The following is a 20,451-nucleotide window of genomic DNA, read 5'->3' as shown; positions in this document are numbered from 1 at the left end:
GGCTGCGAAAAAAAGGAAGCTTCGCCGCAAAAAAACAAAATAACGAGAACACAAAAAAGCGTATTCTCGTCTAGGAAGCTTCGCCGCAAAAAAACAAATAACGAGAATACAAAAAAGGCGTATTCTCGCATTTGCCTACACGCTGCCATGCTTGTTCTTGTACAAGAACTGGGCAAAAAATATACCGCCCTGGCAAAAGTTGAATTGCTCGAAAAATTGCTGCGCAAAAAATATGAATGCAAGGTGAAAATGTACACGCGCAGAGCACTCATTATGACTGGGGGATGAAACGCATACCGTAAAAACATGGCGAAACACTCGGCGGTAAACCTGTAGCAAGATCATGTACAAAAAAAAAACACACGCGCCATTATGAGCGCCACTTAATTGATGGCAAACCGGCTATTTTTAGGCGGCGATGTCGCATATGAAATTGTTCATCGACAGTTGTATGGGCTCGGGAAGTGCCGCTAGGCTGGTGTTCCACACGTCATTCGCCGACAGCTGTCAATCAAATTTCAAGTTTTCGGTAGGCAGAAAAGTTAGGTACAAGGACAGAGTTTGACGCTAGCTTTTAATACAATTTTAAGGACGGAACCATCGACAAGATTTCGTAATTACCATAAATCGCTAAAATTGTGGAACCTACATTTTTTGCATAAAATTTAATTTGTGTGGAGAAATTCCCAACACACCTTTAGTCGACCAAATATGGTTGATTTATTTATGTACACTATTAACAGTTTACTGATATAAAAATCCGCCAGGTAATGGATATAGCGTTATTTGGATGAAGTAAAATTTCCAACCGTTGTGTAACGAAAAAAGAATAAAAAGTACCGGTTTAGTTTTAAACGGCTCCAGCCATGGAACTAAAGAAGAACAACATCAACGTCGGAATAAAACACCGTTCGGAATGAGGCCAAAATAGGAATACTACCTATAATAGTCGTAATAACTTCTAAAAAATAGTAAGTCGCAAACCCGTCGAAATAAGCCTAAATGGTCAGAATCAGGCCTATACAACAATTGAAATAGTACATCACAAACCCGCTAATAATTTTAACACTAAGCCATTTTCTAACCCCTACTAGTATTTGCATGTTGAAAACACATAAACATTAATACAGACGTCAGACATCCATTTTTAAAGCGATATTGTGCCATTGAGTTGATATTTTACCTTGATCTGTTTGCAAATTGTGTTGAGTCTGTTGCTGACTTCCTTCGATTCCTGTAGTGCTTCGCCATAAACAGCATCAGCAATGAGAGAGATCACAGCTGGCAAGTTGCAGTTGTTTTCCCCCAACAGGATCGGGTTGTTGCTAGCATGGAAAAATAAAAATCCTTAAGTTAACTATTATTTATTACAAGACATATGTTTAATATACGTAAAAATGTAACAAGAACATTACAAATCATAAGAGTCTCAGAAACGGCAAATGGCTAGTATAAATGGTGGCTATATAGAAATGCACTAAGCCAGGGGTCTTAAACACTCGAGCCCGTAGGCACATTTTGTGCGGCCCGCGATGCACCTTAACGAATTACTTAATTAACGCTAAAGTGCGTCATGTGTTGAGCTTTCTTGGGGCAATGGGAAATCTTCAGTGATGAATGTAGACGTAATATCAAGTGCATTTAGAGAAAGATACACACACATAAGTGTTTTACCACTGTGATATAGCCCTTCTGAAGTTGAAAACGCTTACGGCTTGCGTATCAATGAAGCAAGCAGGGCAAGCTAAAAACAACTAGCCTGCCGTGAGGTTCAAACTTACAACCTCCGGTTATACCGGGACCGTCGCTCTACTAACTGAGCTACACAGGCTCAGAAAGGAACGAGTCGCTAAACAACCATGACGCCATTGCTGGATACATTCTGTTAGCAGAAGCAACTTCACAAGAAAGGCCGGAGGTGGTGACTTTAAAACTCACTGCAAGCTAGTTGTTTCTGTAGCCTGCCCTGTTTGCATCATTGATCGACAGATTCGGTAAGTCTGCGTTGGCTTTCGGTGTACTAATTGATATGCAAGCCGCAATCGTAGGTTTAAAAACTATTGATAAAACACAAAAGAGCGCTCACCTCTCTATCATCTCACACACGTATCCGTACACATGGACCGCCTCCTCTTTGTCCTCAGTCACCGGGAGCCAGGAGAGCCAGAGCCGGAGCAGTTGGGCAACCTCCTCCTGGGATCCGACAAGATGCGGCTGGTTGCGGAGGATTTTCCCCAGGGCAGAGATGCAGTTCTCCAGCGGTGCCATGTCGTCATGAGCCAGGTGGCCGCCCGGGGCGCCCCGGCCCCGTGGCCCCTCGATAACGCGCCTGAGACGCGGGATTGCGTCTAAAAGGGGAGGGGGTAAAAAGCGGTTCGTTTTCGATTTCAAATAATTACTTTTTGGTTAAGACAGGAACGTCTAAAGAATATACTTTAAATTGTATTTATTGTTATTACCTGTGAGGGCGAGGAGATGTTTTTTTGCGCATTTAGTTTGCAATTTTCGGCGCCAAGTTGATTTTATTTGTTCGCGAAATGTTTGGTTTTGGAAATTTTTGCACTAATATTTAACTTATTTTGAGCGTCAGATTCCGTATATTTTAAAAAACTTCAATCCATTGAATTGAATTAAGAGACTGATGATGCCTTATTTTGTGCCGAAATATGTTTCTATTTTAAATGCCCAAACTTATTAAAAACTTACTTTGGCTAATACAGGAAAGTCTAAAAAAGAATATTTCGATCTAATAGTGTAACTGAAACGACGATTTACCTTTAATTGCGTCAGCGTAGGCTTCACAAGCCTTCCCAGTCATGACTCCCACCCCGTAAGAAGCTGCTTGTCGGACCTCGCCAGATTCGTCCTCCAGATAAGCGAGCAACTGCCTGAAGAATAAATTCAAATAACATTAATACCGGCTTCAGAAAGTGTATGCTTTGTTGTTGGAACATACTGTACAAGAAATTGAGACAACTGCCCGCCAAGGAACAACCTTTCAAGCAATAACCTGAAGAAAATAATTCAAATAACTCTACCGGAATATTAGATTAGCACGGTGGAAAAAAAGCACGGTACGAACTGAGAAGTTATTTAACTAAAAAGCCCGCAATTTTTGTGGCAAACTTGCAAATGACGTTATGCAACTATACCTAAAACATACGTGAAATTATAAATGTTTTCATTTCCTTAAAAACAAAATTGACGAGTATGTGCATAACTAAAATAACACCACCGACTTCGAAAATTTACATTTGTGCTATTTTGGGGAAACATATTGTACAAGAAATCGAGAAGTTGAGGACTAACTTTTTAAACTTGAACGTTATTTGTCTTTCCGTATGTAATAAACAATTAACAAAGCGTTTGTTTACAAATTGAACTTTTTCCACCGATGATTTAAATAATTATTTGCATATTAGGATAGCAGTTACCCCAAAAACACATCCTTGTACTTGATAGACTCTGGACCGCCAAATTCGATGACGTCATCAAACACGCACAACGCCCACTGGCGGTCAGCCCAAGGTCGCTGTGGCTCCTAGAAATGAGTTGAGTGGTATAAAGTATAAACGATAAAGCTAGTCAGCATGGATGAAGATTTTTAAACTTTTGGCTTTTAGGTTTATGAAATAAAAAAGTAGGGTTACCACACTCTTTTATGAAATAAGTTTATATACATTCAAAAACTTTTTAGAGAAAATTTATACTAATTCAATCAATTCAAAATTAAATCACTTGACATTTTTTTGTATGTGATTCGAAAAGCAAAACAAATATAATCAATGTCAGCTGAATGATTTTGGTAAGCCTCTTCGAAGGCATCTTGTGTACCATAATTACAATGGGACCGTTATTGTTGGCCAGTACGACTCCAAAAAGGCTTGATCACAGAGCACACATTGTGTATATGCACGTTTAAGTTACTGAAAATATATTTGCTCTAAACTCTATTGACAATAATTATGTTAAATTTGGAACATTTTTAGGGTTGTCACAAAAGGTCTTGAATCTTTTTAAAATTCTTTAACTTGTACTGATGGGTGCCGTTATCGTCGGCCAGTACGACTCCAGAAGGAAAGGCATCTAGTGTCAGTTTCCATGTTTTTGTATTTTTCGATAGCGCGACTTACGAGCAGCTTTGCGTAGTGAGGGAGCAGAGTGTCTGGAAATTCAAAGACTTTTTGTAACAACCCTGATTAATTAAACAAAATAATCATTATCAATAGAGGTAATACAATGGATCAGGTTTGTGGTATTTCAGCAACTGAAACGTACAGACACAAAACGGATTTTCTGTGATCAAGCCTTCCTGGATCTGGAGCCCTTCGTACTATCCACTCGAGCCCTTCGTACTATCCACTCAAGCCCTTCGTACTGGCCAACCATAACGGCACCCAATAGTACAATCCTGATGAGGCTGACTGATTTCGGTAAGCCTCTCCGAAGGTATCTTGTGTCAGTTTATATTTTGGATGGCGCGACTTACGAGCAGTTTTGCGTAGTGAGGGAGCAGAGTGTCGAACAATGGGAAGAGTTCAGAGCCATGGCAACCGAAGAGGGCGTGGAGGATGTCTGCGATCTTTGAGAGGATAAAGAAGTCGTCCTGATCCTCATCCTGCAACGCTTCCTCCACCTCAAGCAAGAAAAGATGAAAAAAAAATACTGTAAATAGCAAGGAAAAGGGATGTAAAAATCGTGTGGGATTACTTTCTCTTGCTTGGTGGAGTTTTAATTACCGTGGGCGAGCACATCCTACTATAAAAAAAATTATGGTTGCAAACCATGTTGAGATAAAATATGTTTTTTCCTAAAGCGTGCAACAATTTTTTATAATAGTTGATCAATTTCTATGAACTCGGTTCTTTTTGGCCGATATTTTACCACAAAAATTTTATATAATTTTGCCTTAAAAATAAATAAGTTTCTTATTTTTTTCATTCGCGAATTTGTGATTGGTTATTATTACTGACTGATTTAACACACTGTTTAGTTTACAGTGTTCAGCATCCTACGAAGTTAATACACAAAAAAACTTGTATCGAGGCATCGATTGGCAAAAACATAAAAAATCCGTTGTCGATGAAAACAAGTAACATCAGTCGATCTCAATTTGTAATCCTGTCGCACAACACCACACAAATAGTTTTTTTTTTTGCATTTTACATCAAATTAATTTAAATTATTACCAAACTCGAGGATTCGGACTCGGGGTATTTTTAACCGACTCCACACCCCTGATTACAACACTACACAACTATACACTAAATGCACCTGTTCATCGTAATCCTCGTCGTGACGCTTCTCTAGTCTCTCCTGGGCCCGTTGGAAGTGTTGATCGAGCATTGTGCGTAAGATGGCAGTCAGTTCCTGGTATTGCTCCATGCTGAAGCACCCGCGACCACGAAGCTCAATGCTCTGCGCAAAATGCGTTAGATTTAAGCCCACCACTGCACAACTCAAAATGGTAAAAAAGGATCGCGTAAAGAAAACTTCTTTTCACGGAACGCACACCAACAAGGCATTTTTTGTTTTCCTTATTTTAACTTCGGCGATATATCCTAATCGTTTTATCGCATTTTATACACAATGCGATAAAGACGATTAAGATATATCGCCGAAGTTAGAAAAACAAAAAAAAATGCCTTAATTATCCGCTTGCCCAGCGTTTTTTTATTTTTTTATAATTTTTTTTATTATCATACAAATATGAGCCTAAATTCAGATGGGGCTTGCAGTGGCTTAATTGTTCATCGAACATGTGTACTTTGCTACCTCCGAGTTGGTAAAACACTACATTAATCACAATTTTTTTATGGTATTTAAAAAAAAATGTTTTGTCGAAAAAATATTTTGTTTTCGTCCACAGTTGCAATTATATTGCCGTGAAGAAGATTGCCCTTAAATTCATCGAAAATTGGCATTTTAATAAAATTTTATCGTAAAAAACAACTTTACAATTGTGACAACAGCAGTATATTCATATTAATAAATTTAAGAATTAATAAAACCTGTTACAAAAAAAAATAAATAAAATACAAACATGATCCACCGTATAAAACACACCGTCTGCCATATTGAGAACTTGACCATCCAAAAAAACAACAAGCAACTCACCCTCGCCATCGATTCCATGACCACAGACAGTACGTCCTTGTCCGGTTCGTCCTTGACCGCCACCAGCATCTGGGGAGCGATGAAGCCCCAGATCTGACCCACGTACTCGTTGCCCCTCAGCTGGGCGCACTCAAGGAGAAGGGGGATTGACTCGGCAGCTGACGACCTCACGCGTGCGGTGGCAAAATTAGGAGTTAAGGAATGTACGGTTTGAAGTGTTGTAATGACTTGACTTGACTGCAGCTAAGTCACTGTTTTTCAATGACTTAAGTTGAGTCTTTGACCAAAATGACTTGATTAAAGTCTTCAGGACAAATGACTTAAGTAAATAACTGGACTTAAGTCACTATTTTCAAATTGACTAGACTTAAATCTTTTGAAGAAATAGACATGACCAGACTTGACTTGATTTAAGTCTTATGGGCAAATAAATTGACTTGACTTAAGGGTTTAGGACAAATGACTTGGGTTTAGAAAGTGTTGTCATTAAGCATTTTCTACAAAAAATTTTAATAAAATTGGGCTATTTATCTCAATTTGTGCACGACCTTACGCGTGCGGTGGCAAAATTGCAGGTCAAGAAGTGTGCGTTTTGAAGTGTTGTAATGACTTGACTTGACTGCACCTAAGTCACTGTTTTCAAAGGACTTAGCTTGACTTAACTCTTTAGGACAAATGACTTGGGTTGAAATAAAATTGTGACCAGAGCTGTAAATAAGTGATTTTAAGTTCTAAACAAATTTAAAGTAAAGTCTAAGTCTCATTTTTTTTTAGGTCATTTTGAACTCATAGCAAGCTAAGTCCCCGGTCCACGTCATTAGTTACTCACGCCAAATCCCAGTCTTACTTCAAGACATTAACATATGAACGGCATAAGAATCGTAGAAAAAAGGATATCATCGTGAAAGTAGAACTTGAGCAGCGGTACCATGAGCTTGACAACCTCCTCAACGTAGCCGACAAATCCTTCTTTCAGCTCTCTCGCGTAGCAGACGAGCATCTGACAGGCGGTCGACTTCTCCTCGAGACCAGCCGTCTTGATTCCAAAGCTTTGCTGTGAATGTCAAACGAGATGGATATTTTTTAAGCAATAGAATGCCGCGACCAACTGTACTAAGGTTACTAGCAAAACTTTTCTGGTAATGTCAAACGGGAAAAGGTAGGTCGACATTTTTTAAGCAATAGAATGCCGCGACCAACTGTACTAAGGTTACTAGCAAAACTTTGCTAAGAATGTAAACGGGAAAAGCTATAGGTCGACATTTTTTAGGCAATGGAATGCTGCGAACAAATCTACTATGGCCAATACCAAAACTTTGCTGGGAAAGTACGACTTTAGACATAGAGCGACGTTTTGTTTGAAGCAAGTATTTTGTTCAACCTTTCAAACCGGGTGTACTATTGATATGCGCATCTTTTAATGATTGGCCAGTGTGACTTCAGAATGGAAGTATGTTTTCGCCATTAAACGCCGGAAGGGGTATCATAGGTTTAATTTTTAAGATTCCAAGAAAAATGTTCAAGCTGGGTGTACTATTAATATTCACATCTTAACCAGTGCGACTTCAGAATGGCCACAATATAGTTACATACTTTGTAAAAGACCAGTTTTAATCGTTATAAATTGTAAAGTTTAGACAAAAAGCACAATTACATTAAAAAATATTTTTCTTTGTTTGTAAAAAAACAGACGTATGATTTCTCCATTAAACGGACATCATTAGGTTTCATTTTTGAAGAAGATTCAAGAAACGAAAGTGTTCAAGCTGAAACTAAAAAAAAAACATTTTACTTTTCGCTAATCCTTATCTATACCTGATCTCCGAGCTTGATGAATTCCCAACCATCGTCTTCATCGATCGATTCCATATCTTGCGAGTCGAGCATTGTCACTTCGGGTTTGATAGAAGCAGCCTTCATTAGGGGTCCCATCACCACGGGCAGGTATTCGACGAAGCGCTGACCGAGCAGCTTGCACATTCTGTGCACCAGATTTGGTAAAACAATAATAAAGACAGTTAGCAGGCATCCAGGGCTGCAGAGTCGGTTAAAAATAACCCTAGTTTGACTCCGGTCAAAAACAAAAACTCGAGTCCGACTCCGAAGAACTGAGTTCGGCTCTGGAGAAATGTGCGATTTTGTTGAGGCCCCAATCCGGAATTACCTAACTAAATACGGTAGATATTCAGCAATCCACTTATAGGGGTACAATTCAATAGTACTACAAAATGTTGCCCGTTCATATTATAATACACTATTCAATGCTACTGCAAAATGTTACCCGTTTGTCATATTATAATTTAGAATACTTTACAAGCTTTTCCTACATAGATATTTCGCGTAAGCATTTACTGACCTGGCCCAAGCACTGATCATGTAAGATATTTGCGGGTCGTCATCTTCCCAAGATTCAATATTGGCTTGCGTCTTCAACAGTTGTTCCATAATCGCCTGACAAGCAAAAGTTGCTAGTCTAATATTTTGTGTATAAAAGCAAAGTTTCGCCTTGGAATTTTGTTTTGTGATTATTGCAAAGAACGTTAGATATTGAATTTTTTTAGAGCATTAGATATTTGAGAATATTTTCTTGTATGGGTGGAGCGACAAAAAAAATCTGGATTCTGGAAAATTTGGCAGTTAAAATGGAATAATTTGCATTGCTCCGCTTAAGATAAATAACAAAAAATAGTAAACACGAAAAAAAATAATGAGTTTAATTTTTTTCAAGTATCATACAAAAGATGGCAAGCAGAAAAAAAAATTTCTTTAAATTTATTCTTGCAAAGTAAAAAATATAACCCTATTCTAAACCACAAAATTTTCGGCCAGGCAACCTTAAACATTACCCACACACGTTTTAAACCTGCGAATCTGCTTATTAGTCGGCAGTAATGACGCCTTGGCCGTTTTAAGAAGCCCAAAAAAATAACTACCAAGTATCGCATATTCCCTCAATGCAATTGAATTGCTCAATTAACTATAAATAAATGTATCTATATTGTTGAATTGTAGAGTTAACTTTATTGCAACGTACCTGAGCGTCCGGCATGAACTTGTCGGACCCAACTGCCAGGCCAATCAAGCTGATGCACTCGATCGTCTTTCCCCTGAGCATTCGTAGTTCTTCGCTGTGGGCGTTCTGCGTCGTAATGTTATAAACAACCTTTTATATAAGTGATGCTTTGATTTACTTCACAGTTTCATTAACCAAGGATGGTACAAGTTCGTATCGAAACGTCTTAATCAAGATGATGTGGATCTACTGGAACTTATTGGCTTTCCGATTAATTATAATATAAGCGACCTTACAGACCCGTGCATAGTGCACCCTGTTATAAACAACTTTCGAAAAATGTCGAGGTGTCTTTAAACAAGATTTAATAAATAAACAAAATTAACACAGTGTGGCGGAATAGAAGTGATTTGAAAGACTCTAAAGGCAATACCAACATCATTACTGAGATGAGCAACCACGGCCCTTTCATATAATCTTTATTTATTTTACCATGGATAACAATGTTTCTTTCTTAAATTTTGGTAATTTAGGGTCGCCACAACATTTAAAAAAAAGACTTTTAAAAGAAACATTTGTAGGCTTTTAAACACCTGAAATTCGGTTGCTTAACGTTTTTTAATATACTTCGAAAATAAAACAGTATAAAATCCATGGTCAATACAATGAAAAATATATTTACAAAATCAAAACTGTAATGCATATTTGAATAAACAACTTGAGCTGAAATTTGGAAATAAAATCAATTGAAAGACCTTCAAAATACATAGAGTTTTTCAAAGACTTTTCCATACACAAATTAATTCAAAAACTTTTAAAGTTTAACGACATTGTGGCAACCCTGTGTTTCTTCTTTTTGGTCTTATACTTTAACTTAAAATCATGGTGGAGCAGGTGAAGAATGCAACAACGCCACAACATTGATCGAACCGCTTTGCAAATTGGAACACTTCTATTTCGGCAAATCGTCAAAGCTCACCTCCATAATGTATTTCAGCGAAGGCATGAAGCGGTCGTAAAAGTTGACGAAGGTTTCTTCAGCGGTGTCGGCAACAGCTGCGATGGTCGTGGTAATTTGTTCCAACACCAGTTTGGTTCCTTTCTGCACCAGCTGCAAAACCACAAGCAAAGGCGATAATGCAAGGCTTGCACAGAAAAAAAACTGTTTCGAGGTTGCGCAATTTATTCAACATCGTCATTAATTAAAATATTCAGAATTTTCTTTCGAATAACAGAATCTGTCTTAATATGAAAGGTGAAAATGATAAAATTGAACTAAGTGCACAGAGCTTGGTAAACCAAAAATCAGTTTGTTTGGATGTTTTAATATGTATCTTACTTAGAGTGATTCAATATAACATCTAAACAAACTGATTTTCGGTTTACCAAGTTCTGTACTTAGTTTAATATTTTTCGTCATCAATTATCGAGTTATTTTGTTATCTCGAAATGGTGCTTTCGCCGCCGATAATTGAAGCATGGTGTCAATATGCGGAAGAATGATCGTCATATAACGCCAGTGATTTAACATTTCCGCTACAAGCGGTATAACAGCTTTGAACGCGAATATTTGCTCAATTATTTCGAATGTCAAACAAAATCACTGTTTCTGCTGTTGCTGTTGTTTTGAATTGTTAAAATTACGATTTATGTGCGCTACACAATTAGAACCAATTGGATACTGTTTACACTGAATTTTAAATATTTCTAAGCGCATTAGGCTTTCACTATTTCCAATTGGTAACTTTGACCAATAAGGATATTTCACGAAATACAATAGTTAGGATACATCTAATTTATAACACACCTAATGTTTAATTGACTCCAAAATAAGACTTAGACAACAATCTTAGCCAATAGGCGAAGCAAACACTTAAAACAAACGTTTCGCGCTACTCGGCAGATAGAAAAAGTTGCATTAAAACGCGCCGCAAATGTTCTTAAGCTTCACTGATGTGATATGGTAAAAAACAGTAACGATCACTTTAAAAAAAGTTGTGAAATTTGGCCAAAAAACAACAAAACGCCAAACCGGCCACACCTCTTGGATTTTGTTTGAAAGTACGGCCTCCAATTTCGAACAGAGTGGATCGAGGTACGGTAGCAAAACCGTTTTCGGGCAATCTTCCACGAAGTTCACCAGAGCTGCTCCCGCGTGAGCCTGTGACGAAATTCAACAATTAAACAGTAACCTCAAAAAGTTAAAGAACAGATTTGTTTACGTAATAAGAATATCAAAGCCCATACAGAAGTAGGTATCATTTTGAACGTTTCGAATAAGGATGTTGAAAATGAATAAAGAGTTATTCGAAACGTTCAAAATGATACCTACTTCTGTATGGGCTTTGATATTCTTATTGCGTCTTACTACAACCTGCAACCATTATGCTCCAAAGATTTGTTTACGTTTTAAGCAAAATGCAAACCTATTGGGGTTGCTTAACTCCTACACTAGTAATAAAGTAACTTTTGGCGAAAAAAGGTTTAATCTGAAATTCGTTGTTCTAAAACAGTAATTCCCAACCTTTTAGTTTTTGCACACCCTTTTCAGTTAAAAAAAAACCTATGCGACCCCCCGACTTTTGTGCATTACACCTACACCATATTACAATCATATACAATTCGGAAAATGTTCCTATTTTCTTGAAGAATGTCCGGATTTAACAAAGAAAATTAAATTTACGCTTATAAAATAATCACTATTAAAAGACATAAAGAGTTCGTTTATTTAAGGTTGGACACGATTTTAAATCGAAATAGTGCACAGTTACAAATTACAAATCGGTCAAAAAGGTAAAAATTTTTAGCATATTTTCATACTTAAATACCTGCACTCTTGGGTTGCTGTGGTCTTCCAGTACAGAGCACAGCGAGGGCACAATCTTCTCATGGAACTGCTTCTGCATTGTTGATGCGAAGTCGGTACACATCTGGCCGACAGCGTTACACGCCGCATAGCGAACGCGGGGATGCTGGACAAAAGAAAATTTTGGTGGAAACACATAGCAGAAGACCAATATACCTAAAAATGTAGTCATTATACTAAAAAATGTAGTCATTATACTTAAAAAATAACAAGTAAACTTTAAAAAAATCGTGAGTTGAAGATAATGTAAGTGGGGATGTTTTTTTCTTTGAAAGACATAAGACTTAGATTAAAAACCGTGGTGGAGCGATTCCCAAAGTAATTTTGAATGAGTAAAAAAATAGTTATATAGGGGATTCTTTTTAAAATAGTCTAAAATGCTGTGTCTAGAGTCTTCTCGGGGGTAAACGTACTCCAAAGTGTAAGAATAGCTGCTCTAGCGGATAATAGGATGAGCTGCACAATTTTTTGTACAGTTTTCATTTGATTAGCGCTTTATTAGGAGCTGTTATGACCCCCGCCTGCTCATGTTGTTTGCCTACTAACTATCCTAACAATTAATATGTTATTTTTTTGATACCGATACATTTTGGGCAAAAAGTATCGCGATTCGATCCCAATTGACATCATTATTACCAATTGACGTCATTAATATAGCCCAATAGGCAACACTTCAAATTCACAAGTGCAATAGCAATGAGAATTTTTTCATATTATAACTAAATATTTTCTCAGAAATTCACCGCTGAAAATAATTTTGTTTTGCGCTGAATTGCGGATCGAGCACCGATGCGATAACTTGGTATCGGGTGTCAGCTCCGATCCGACATTTTGGTCCGGACAACCCTCTCAGTAACGTAAGCCTTGGTAGTCAAAAAAATAAAAAATAAATGCGGTTTACTAACTGGGTCGTGCAAGAAGGGCAGCACGGCGTTGACGATTTGACCGAGAATTTCCTCCATGAACTTGTGACATCCCTCGCCCACAGCTGAGATTGCCATGAGGCCAGCGTGTCGGTATCTCCAATCAGCTGCAACAGAACAGGGCATGATGGTTAATGGACAATCGCGGGTCTGGTTATGTGGCACTAAGCAGTGAAGCACTATATGTTTTTGCCAATTTTTACTAAAAACGATGTGTTTTTGGCAAACGTTGTTCTTACGAAACCATTTACAATGTTTGACGAGCAAGAAATTGAAAAAATTGAGCATTGTTTATGATTCACCAAAGATAAAAAAAAAAAGTTTGACACTCTTATCGGGCGTGTTTTTTACGAGTGTGTTAATTTTTGCAAATTAAGGTTTTATACAATTTTGGGCATCTAAAAAACGTAAAAAAATCTGAGATATTTCAACAATGATACAAATGGGGACACACAAACATTATTTTAATAAGCAAAAATCGCAAACAAAAGGTGGGTAAATATATTAATACTTTTCGGTTTGAAGCACTCTTAATTTACAAACAAAACCGAAGGCAAAACAGCAGCATCAAAAAACACGCAGCGCATTATTCTGTCGGCTTTGTGCGTCTCCCGTCGACTGACACTTTAAGAAGAACTTACGATTTTGAAGCATGGGCGGCACAGTTGACATGATGTGCGGCAGAATGGTCTTGCCTCCGAGGGCGCAAGCGAATCGGTCGATGGCATTCTCCCCTGCTACAGTGTTGGCATCACAGTCGTCCTCTTCAGCCTCGTCGGCCACCGACCATTCGGCCAATGCAGCTTCATCTTCGTCAAGATCCACCATCAAGGCTAACATCTGAGGCACTGGAAAAGTAGCATTTTTGGTAAAATCCGAATTAAATTAGAACTAGAATATGCTTTTCAGATTGTGAAAATCACCTGCAAGGCGTTCCGACCAAAGGGTATTTATTTCAACATTCTTTGTTTTGACTGAGTAACTAAAAATGCCGTCGGACAAAGTAGCATTTTTGGTAAAATCAGATTTAGGTAAAAACTAGAAATAGAGCATAAAAGCAATTCACAAACTAAATTAAAGTAGAAAAGCCACATTTTGCTCTAATTTATTAAATTAAAAAACTAGAATTATCTACTTGTCCAAGTTTGCATTAAACAGCATACCGAAAAAAAGTGAACCGGAAGGCGGAAGGAAACATATAGCAAGCAAATTGTTTTATGCGCAAAAGGTAAGATAAATAACCCAAATTCATAAAAAAGCTCAATGGAAACACCCCAGGTCAAGTCATTTTCCTCAAAACATATTTTTAGTGGTAAACCTAAAATCAATAAACTATATTGGAGTTCAGATAAGTTTATTGTTAAAGATCTACCCGTACTAAAGGATAACCAACAATAGGGTGTATCTTTATAGAATCGAAAACCATCGGCGGCAGGTTTTAGCCAGTCGATCACTGCTCCGCTGACGCGTATATTAACAAGTAAAACTCATAGTTAAAAACATGAGTAAAAACAGGATCAGACGTTTTGTTTTTATTGTTTACTTTTATTGGTTTGTTGATGGCTGCGCTCTGATTTTATTTATTTGTACTCTTACAGGAACTGATGATGCCACTTTGGCGAAATATATTTTCCTTTAAACAAAACGTCTGATCCTGTTTTTACTCATGTTTTTAACTATGAGTTTTACTTGTCAAAGGATAACCAAGAACCGGATATGAATACCAATTGCAGAAAATAAGAATGCTTATTTTTTTTTGTAATCTGTTTTAAAACATCGTTTGTTGCTTATACTTCGTTAATAGGCCATGAAAGCGACATTTTTCTTACCTATAGAAGGTATTAAAGTTTTTTGCTTTCGGATCAAGCCAGGTGCCGTCTCAGCCAGTGTTACAATCACTTCGAGAGCAAGTTGCCGAATGCTGTCCATCAGGTCGCAGTCCGCAACAATCTGCGTTACATAAAAAAATCGATTATGTTTTGACTTGTCAAAAAAGTCAAAATTTTGTCAAAATTTACCTGTTAAGTCAAAATTTGTCAACATTTTCAAAATCAAAATCGAATAAAAATGCACATAAATCGTCTAAAAAAATAATTACTATAGTCTGCTTTTTAAAAATGGTCTTTTAGTTGTTTTGAAATTTATCGTTCAAATTTATCAAAAAAACTTAGTTTTGATTTATGTTCAAAGTCATTTTAACCGTATTATATCTTTATTAGAGCAATATACGGTATAAAAAAACGCGTGATTAACGACGCCTAGGTTATTTAAATCAATGTATTTCTAACAGGTCAAAAAATTGTAAAATTTTCTATTTTTTAGGTCAAAAAATAATCGCAATTTGGGTCGCAACCCACAGTTTGCCGACCACCGACTTAGATCAACCCAAAAAGTGCAACCGGTGATACTCTGCAGTCCACTGAAATAAGTAATGAAAATTCTTGAAATAGCTTCTAAGAGTTTGTGTAAAATCGCATTCTACTTTTAATGGTAGTAAACAATTTCAAGCTTATAGCTTAACAAAGAGCACCAAAAGTAAAATATAACATGTTATACGTGCATCATGTAAGTGTTACGTTTGGTTTTGACGGACATTTTACCATTTTTTTTTACTTTTATTATATAAACTTATATTCCATTGCCACTGCAATGTCGGTTGGAAGCATTTGACTTTCATTGGATTTAAAAACACCTAAGGCGACATCAGATTATGCATATAATTGTCACTCAATAGTCATACAGACAGTATTTGGCAAGCTATGTAAAAAAATGATTTGAAAAATAAGACTTTATACTGGCATTTTTTGGTACCAAACATTTTTTACTAGGGACAGGTAAGTAAAAGTAAAGAAAGTAGGTAAATGTGGTGGATCGGTTCTTTCCATTGGCCAAGAAAGAGGTCCAATCCGACGACAACCTGTCTCCACTAGGGAGCATGTGCCATCACAGTGGTAGGGTATATAGACTGAACAATGACAAACCTTCAGTGAAACCGCGAGGACGTTTTCAACATGTGGTCTGACCAATTTGGGTGCATCTTCGCACATTTCAACAAGGCTTTTAAAAACTCCATCCTGTTCATCTTCTGCGCTCTCCTGTGCTGCCTGAAACAAAACATGCTAGCAATTAGGAATAATATATATGGCATTGCACAAATTACATTAGTCAAATAATACTACAGGAATCTTCTGTGCTGCCTGAAATAAAACATGCTAGCAATGAAGAATAATGCATTAGCTAGGCCAGTGTTTCACAACCTTTTATGGCTAGCGGCACCCCTCAGAAATAACAAAAAGATTGCGGCACCCACTACAAGATCTTTCCATAGGTAATTCACTAGAATGCGACAATAAACAGAAATGGAACAACACACATCAACTCTACACAATGTAGAAAGGTATAATTGGATTTATTCCACTCTAATCTTTACAAAAAAAGTTACAAGAGTTCAGCAAAAATCAGTTTCTTAAAGATTCCCAGATATCTCTCGGCACCCTTGAGTATTAGGAATGGCTCCCCAGGGTTACCCAATTAAGAACCACTGTATTAGGCATTACACATAACATTTGCCAAATAACAGACTTGGACAATTAGATAATTCTAGTTTTCTAATTCAATGAATTAGAGCAAAATGCGGCTAATTCTAATTCTAATCTAATTTGTGAATTGCTTGTGCGCTCTAATTCTAGTTCTAATCTAATTCGGATTTTACCAAAATGCTACTTTGTCCAACGACATTCTTAGTCTCTTAGTGAAAACAAAGAATTTGAATTAAAACTCTTTTGTTGGAACTTAATTTATACAGTCTGAAAAACATATCTTAATCTAAAATACATCAAAATTAGCACAAATATATTGACCATTCACACTCTTACTAGAATAGTTCTCGATTTAAATGAAGTTGATTGTAAAAAATCAAATGTAATTCTAGTTCAAATTCGATATTTTTTAAGAATTCGGTAATTCTAATTGGAATCTATTTTGAGAAAACTCGAAATGATCTAATTCTAATCTATTTTTAAAAGCTAAAATAAATCTAGTTGTCCAAGTCTGCCAAATAATACTATGTATATGATGCTGAATTTAAATACAAGATAAATTATTTCTGTAACATGCGTAAAAATAATGGAAAAACTAGCAAAAAATATTTTCTTACAAATTTACCATTGAAAGGTTTTGCATGCAAAACAAATAAGAAAACATTTTTTTACTCAATTCAGATTACAAGAATGCCCTTTAATGGCCAAATGTGTATTCATCTGAATAAATATTTATAGCTTTATGATGTTACTGTAAACTTTCGTGCTTAATAACTCCTATTTTTTTTATTTTAAGCTAGGAAGCTATTTGCTAAACGGACATGCCAAAGTAGATTTAAAAACAGCGTTAAATTATTTTATCTCCTTATATCTTCGGAGCAAATTATGTTGAGTGGTAAAATTGTTTGGAAACATCCACTAGGTTAGGAAATAAGCATCATCAAACAATGTCCTAAAAATATGAATTTCCCTAAAAATGATACCTGTATACTACACAAGTTGGATTTTTTTGGCTAATAATACCTGTAGGACACCAGGCATAAGATTTTGAAAGTTGCGTATGAGCTGTGTTTCTGTGGTGTTGTTCAACAGAAATGAAACGGTGGCTTTAGCGGCAAGAAATCGTATCTAAAAGAAAAAGTGAACAACAATGTATACAATAGTAAGGGGTATAAGCAATAGAAACATAGAATTCCATATAAGCCAGGTAAACCCACTAAAAATAACAGGTGATGTCTAATGTCCATGTATTACAATTTAAGCAACAATATTCAACCTAAGAAAATCGATAAAGAAGAAGGATGGTTTACAAAAAGGTCAATATGCATTATTTTATGATACGAATTTGCTTTAGGGAAAGTTAGTTATATGGTTACCTCTTGAGAATCTTGGGTTTGCATGCACTGCCCCAACATCTGGTGAATGACTTCCTGGTAATGAGTTTGCTGATTTCCAAATATGCCGGGAAACTGACTAAATAAAAGTGTTTTCAATATTTTAAATGAGGTCAACTAGAAATCGAGAGAATTGTATCATATTACAAATTAGGTGTAAAAAAGTACACATTCAGCATTCTATAATAATTTGGTAACCAAAAGTATATAGAAACTAGTCAAAATTGGCCATTTTCTAAATCTCCAAATATTTGAGGAGATAGCGTTAATTGTAAAGATAAACTTCTTGAAGAACATTCTAGAAGCATGAAAAATAATTTTTAATATTTAATTTTGAATATCTGTGCCATAAAACTAGAATAAAAAAGTTTTTTTGAAATTCAACTAAATTATATTGATTACCATTTTTCCAGATTACCATTCCAATAAATTTAACAGATCTTTTATATTAGAGTGGGTTTTACTTTAAATATCATAAAGATTCTTAAATTCTCTGCTTCATAATACCATAGTAAGCTAGAGATTACACTAAACCAGTTGAACCACCTTTTGATAATTCATTTAGCAGTTATTTGCACTGCAGCGCAACCAACATGCCATTGCTTGTTGTTACATGCAAAACTTGTTAAACACTACATTTGAAACCTGTTTCGCTTATTGTTTGAATCACATGTACCATATTTCAAAATTTATAGATTTAAGCTTAGTTTAGATTACTTTTAACTATTATTCATATTTTTCTGAAAAAAAAACTCTTTGTCAAAGAACAGAAAATACTTACCAAAATATATGCAAAGGAATAGCTTTCAAACCGAGATTGTTCGAACTTACACAGTCAAACATGAATTTAAGAACTTGCGGCCACAGATTGTTCCCATTTTCATCTAATAGAAAAGTAATTGTTAAAATAGCAACTCAATATAATAATTTCCAAAAATGCAGCAACCAGCTTTTAATATGGAAACAGAAAGTAATAGGGAGATATTTAATCTATTTATTTAAGGTTTATCTTTACAGGAAACAAAATTAACTTTTGTATGCACCTAATAACAGATAAAACTACTTGTACTGTAAAGTATTAGTGGCACAACACAAAATAAACAAAATCGGAACATGTATAAATAAATAGGAATCGCCGACATATCAATATGTAATGAATTGAAAACCAAGTGTTACCAAAAAGTCGTCTTGCAAGTTCTGCTAGACAGTCAGCCTTTTTTCTTCGCACAACCTCGTTGCTTTCAACCTCGATGCTTTGAATAATCTTTTGTTTCACTTCGGCTTTTGCGTTTTCGTCTGAAGGTTGTTTTGTGAGTTAAAATTTTTCAAGGTAAAAAATAATCGCCCTAGTTATTACGATTTTTATCGTCCTTAATGTCCAAATATAACACATATAAAAGAGAAAAACTTTTCTTTTTTACAGATAACAAAGTTCAGCAATCTAATAAAACATAAAATAGTAAACAAAATAGAAACATGTGCAAAATATAAAATATAAATAATTGTAACAAAGTATATACTTAAATTAGCATAACGAGCAAAAGGATCTAAATTTTTTTTCTATTACCTAATTGAGAAAAGCTTTCATCAAAATTGGTAGTAATCACTCTCCTCAAGAGAACTGCTGACAGCTGATGCAATTCTGGATTAGGATGTTGCATTGACATTATTGTCACTAACATCTTAAAGCGAGTCAGCAGCGGAACATTGTCATACTTTTCCTGAAATTAAAAAAATGATTCACAACAGAGTTTTTTTTTTTTTTGCCTTAAAATTTCTAATCGATTTTGTAATATCAATTGAAGCCAGGCATTTGCATAATAAGTTCAGTTCAAAAATTGCATGACAAAAATAAATTACAGAAGTTGAATGTCTAAATTTAGTTTATTTACTTCAAAATAATAGGAAAAGTTTTTCACATTTGAATGTAAATACTCCTAGCCAGGGGTCTGTTCCATATCAAATCCTTACCAAACAACACTGATTGATTTTTTCAGCCTGAAGCTACATTTAAGTTGTGCACAAGAAATGTTTGTTGTACTATTTCTACTACAAAAACATGGGCCAACAAAGTCAAAATTGAAGCTATACATGTTTATGTTAACAACACCAATATATGTAAGCTTTGCAACAGGTTTAACATGTATTCTTTGAGAATGTAGACTATTAAGTTTATTTAGAGTATCAAATTCTCCAAAAAACTACCTCCGCTTCATTTCGGCAATTATTGTCGGGAGATGCCAAATCCAAAAGAAGCTTGTGAAAATCTGCCTCAGACATTACAATATTATTTTATGTATGTTTGTTTCCAATAAACAAGCCTAGAAGCAAAGAATAAGACATAAAATGTCAAATATGTAGGAAAAAATTGATTAAACAAAGAAGAGTGGCAAAGTTGCCATAATTAGTCAAATTACAAATAGACTGGTTTAAGAAGGAACCCACAATAAGACTTATAAAAACAACATCATATGCAGGATTATATATAATACCATAATATTAAGAACAGTAACAGAGCGTGGCAGAAAGATGGCGACTTGGTGACTATGTATGTTGAAGAATCCGCCGGAAAACCAAGGAAATGTGTGCCAATAAGGTG

General features: G+C 35.8%; 1 protein-coding gene across 1 annotated transcript; it reads right to left on the bottom strand.

The window, feature by feature from the left end:
• Nucleotides 1-398: 398 nt before the first annotated feature.
• On the bottom strand, nt 399-20,175 carry LOC146146810 (importin-5-like). Its single transcript, XM_083388461.1, has 25 exons — nt 20,058-20,175; nt 19,420-19,573; nt 19,029-19,148; nt 18,634-18,736; nt 17,835-17,931; nt 17,482-17,586; nt 15,901-16,023; nt 14,749-14,869; nt 13,561-13,767; nt 12,902-13,026; nt 11,959-12,102; nt 11,172-11,291; nt 10,110-10,241; nt 9,152-9,256; nt 8,474-8,568; nt 7,933-8,098; nt 7,015-7,171; nt 6,118-6,290; nt 5,275-5,418; nt 4,490-4,636; nt 3,435-3,541; nt 2,776-2,888; nt 2,087-2,348; nt 1,184-1,325; nt 399-504 (listed from the first exon to the last, which is right to left on the bottom strand). Exons 1-25 carry the CDS (start codon nt 20,130-20,132, stop codon nt 409-411), a joined length of 3,333 nt encoding a protein of 1,110 aa, XP_083244587.1. The 5' UTR covers nt 20,133-20,175; the 3' UTR covers nt 399-408.
• Between the last annotated feature and the right edge of the window lie 276 nt (nt 20,176-20,451).

Source organism: Ascidiella aspersa, chromosome 4 (genome assembly GCF_963924565.1).
Source record: "Ascidiella aspersa chromosome 4, kaAscAspe10.2, whole genome shotgun sequence".
NCBI classification, from domain to species: Eukaryota; Metazoa; Chordata; class Ascidiacea; order Phlebobranchia; family Ascidiidae; genus Ascidiella; species Ascidiella aspersa.
Note: the sequence above shows the minus strand (reverse complement) of the source record. Positions and strands in the feature narration are given on the sequence as shown.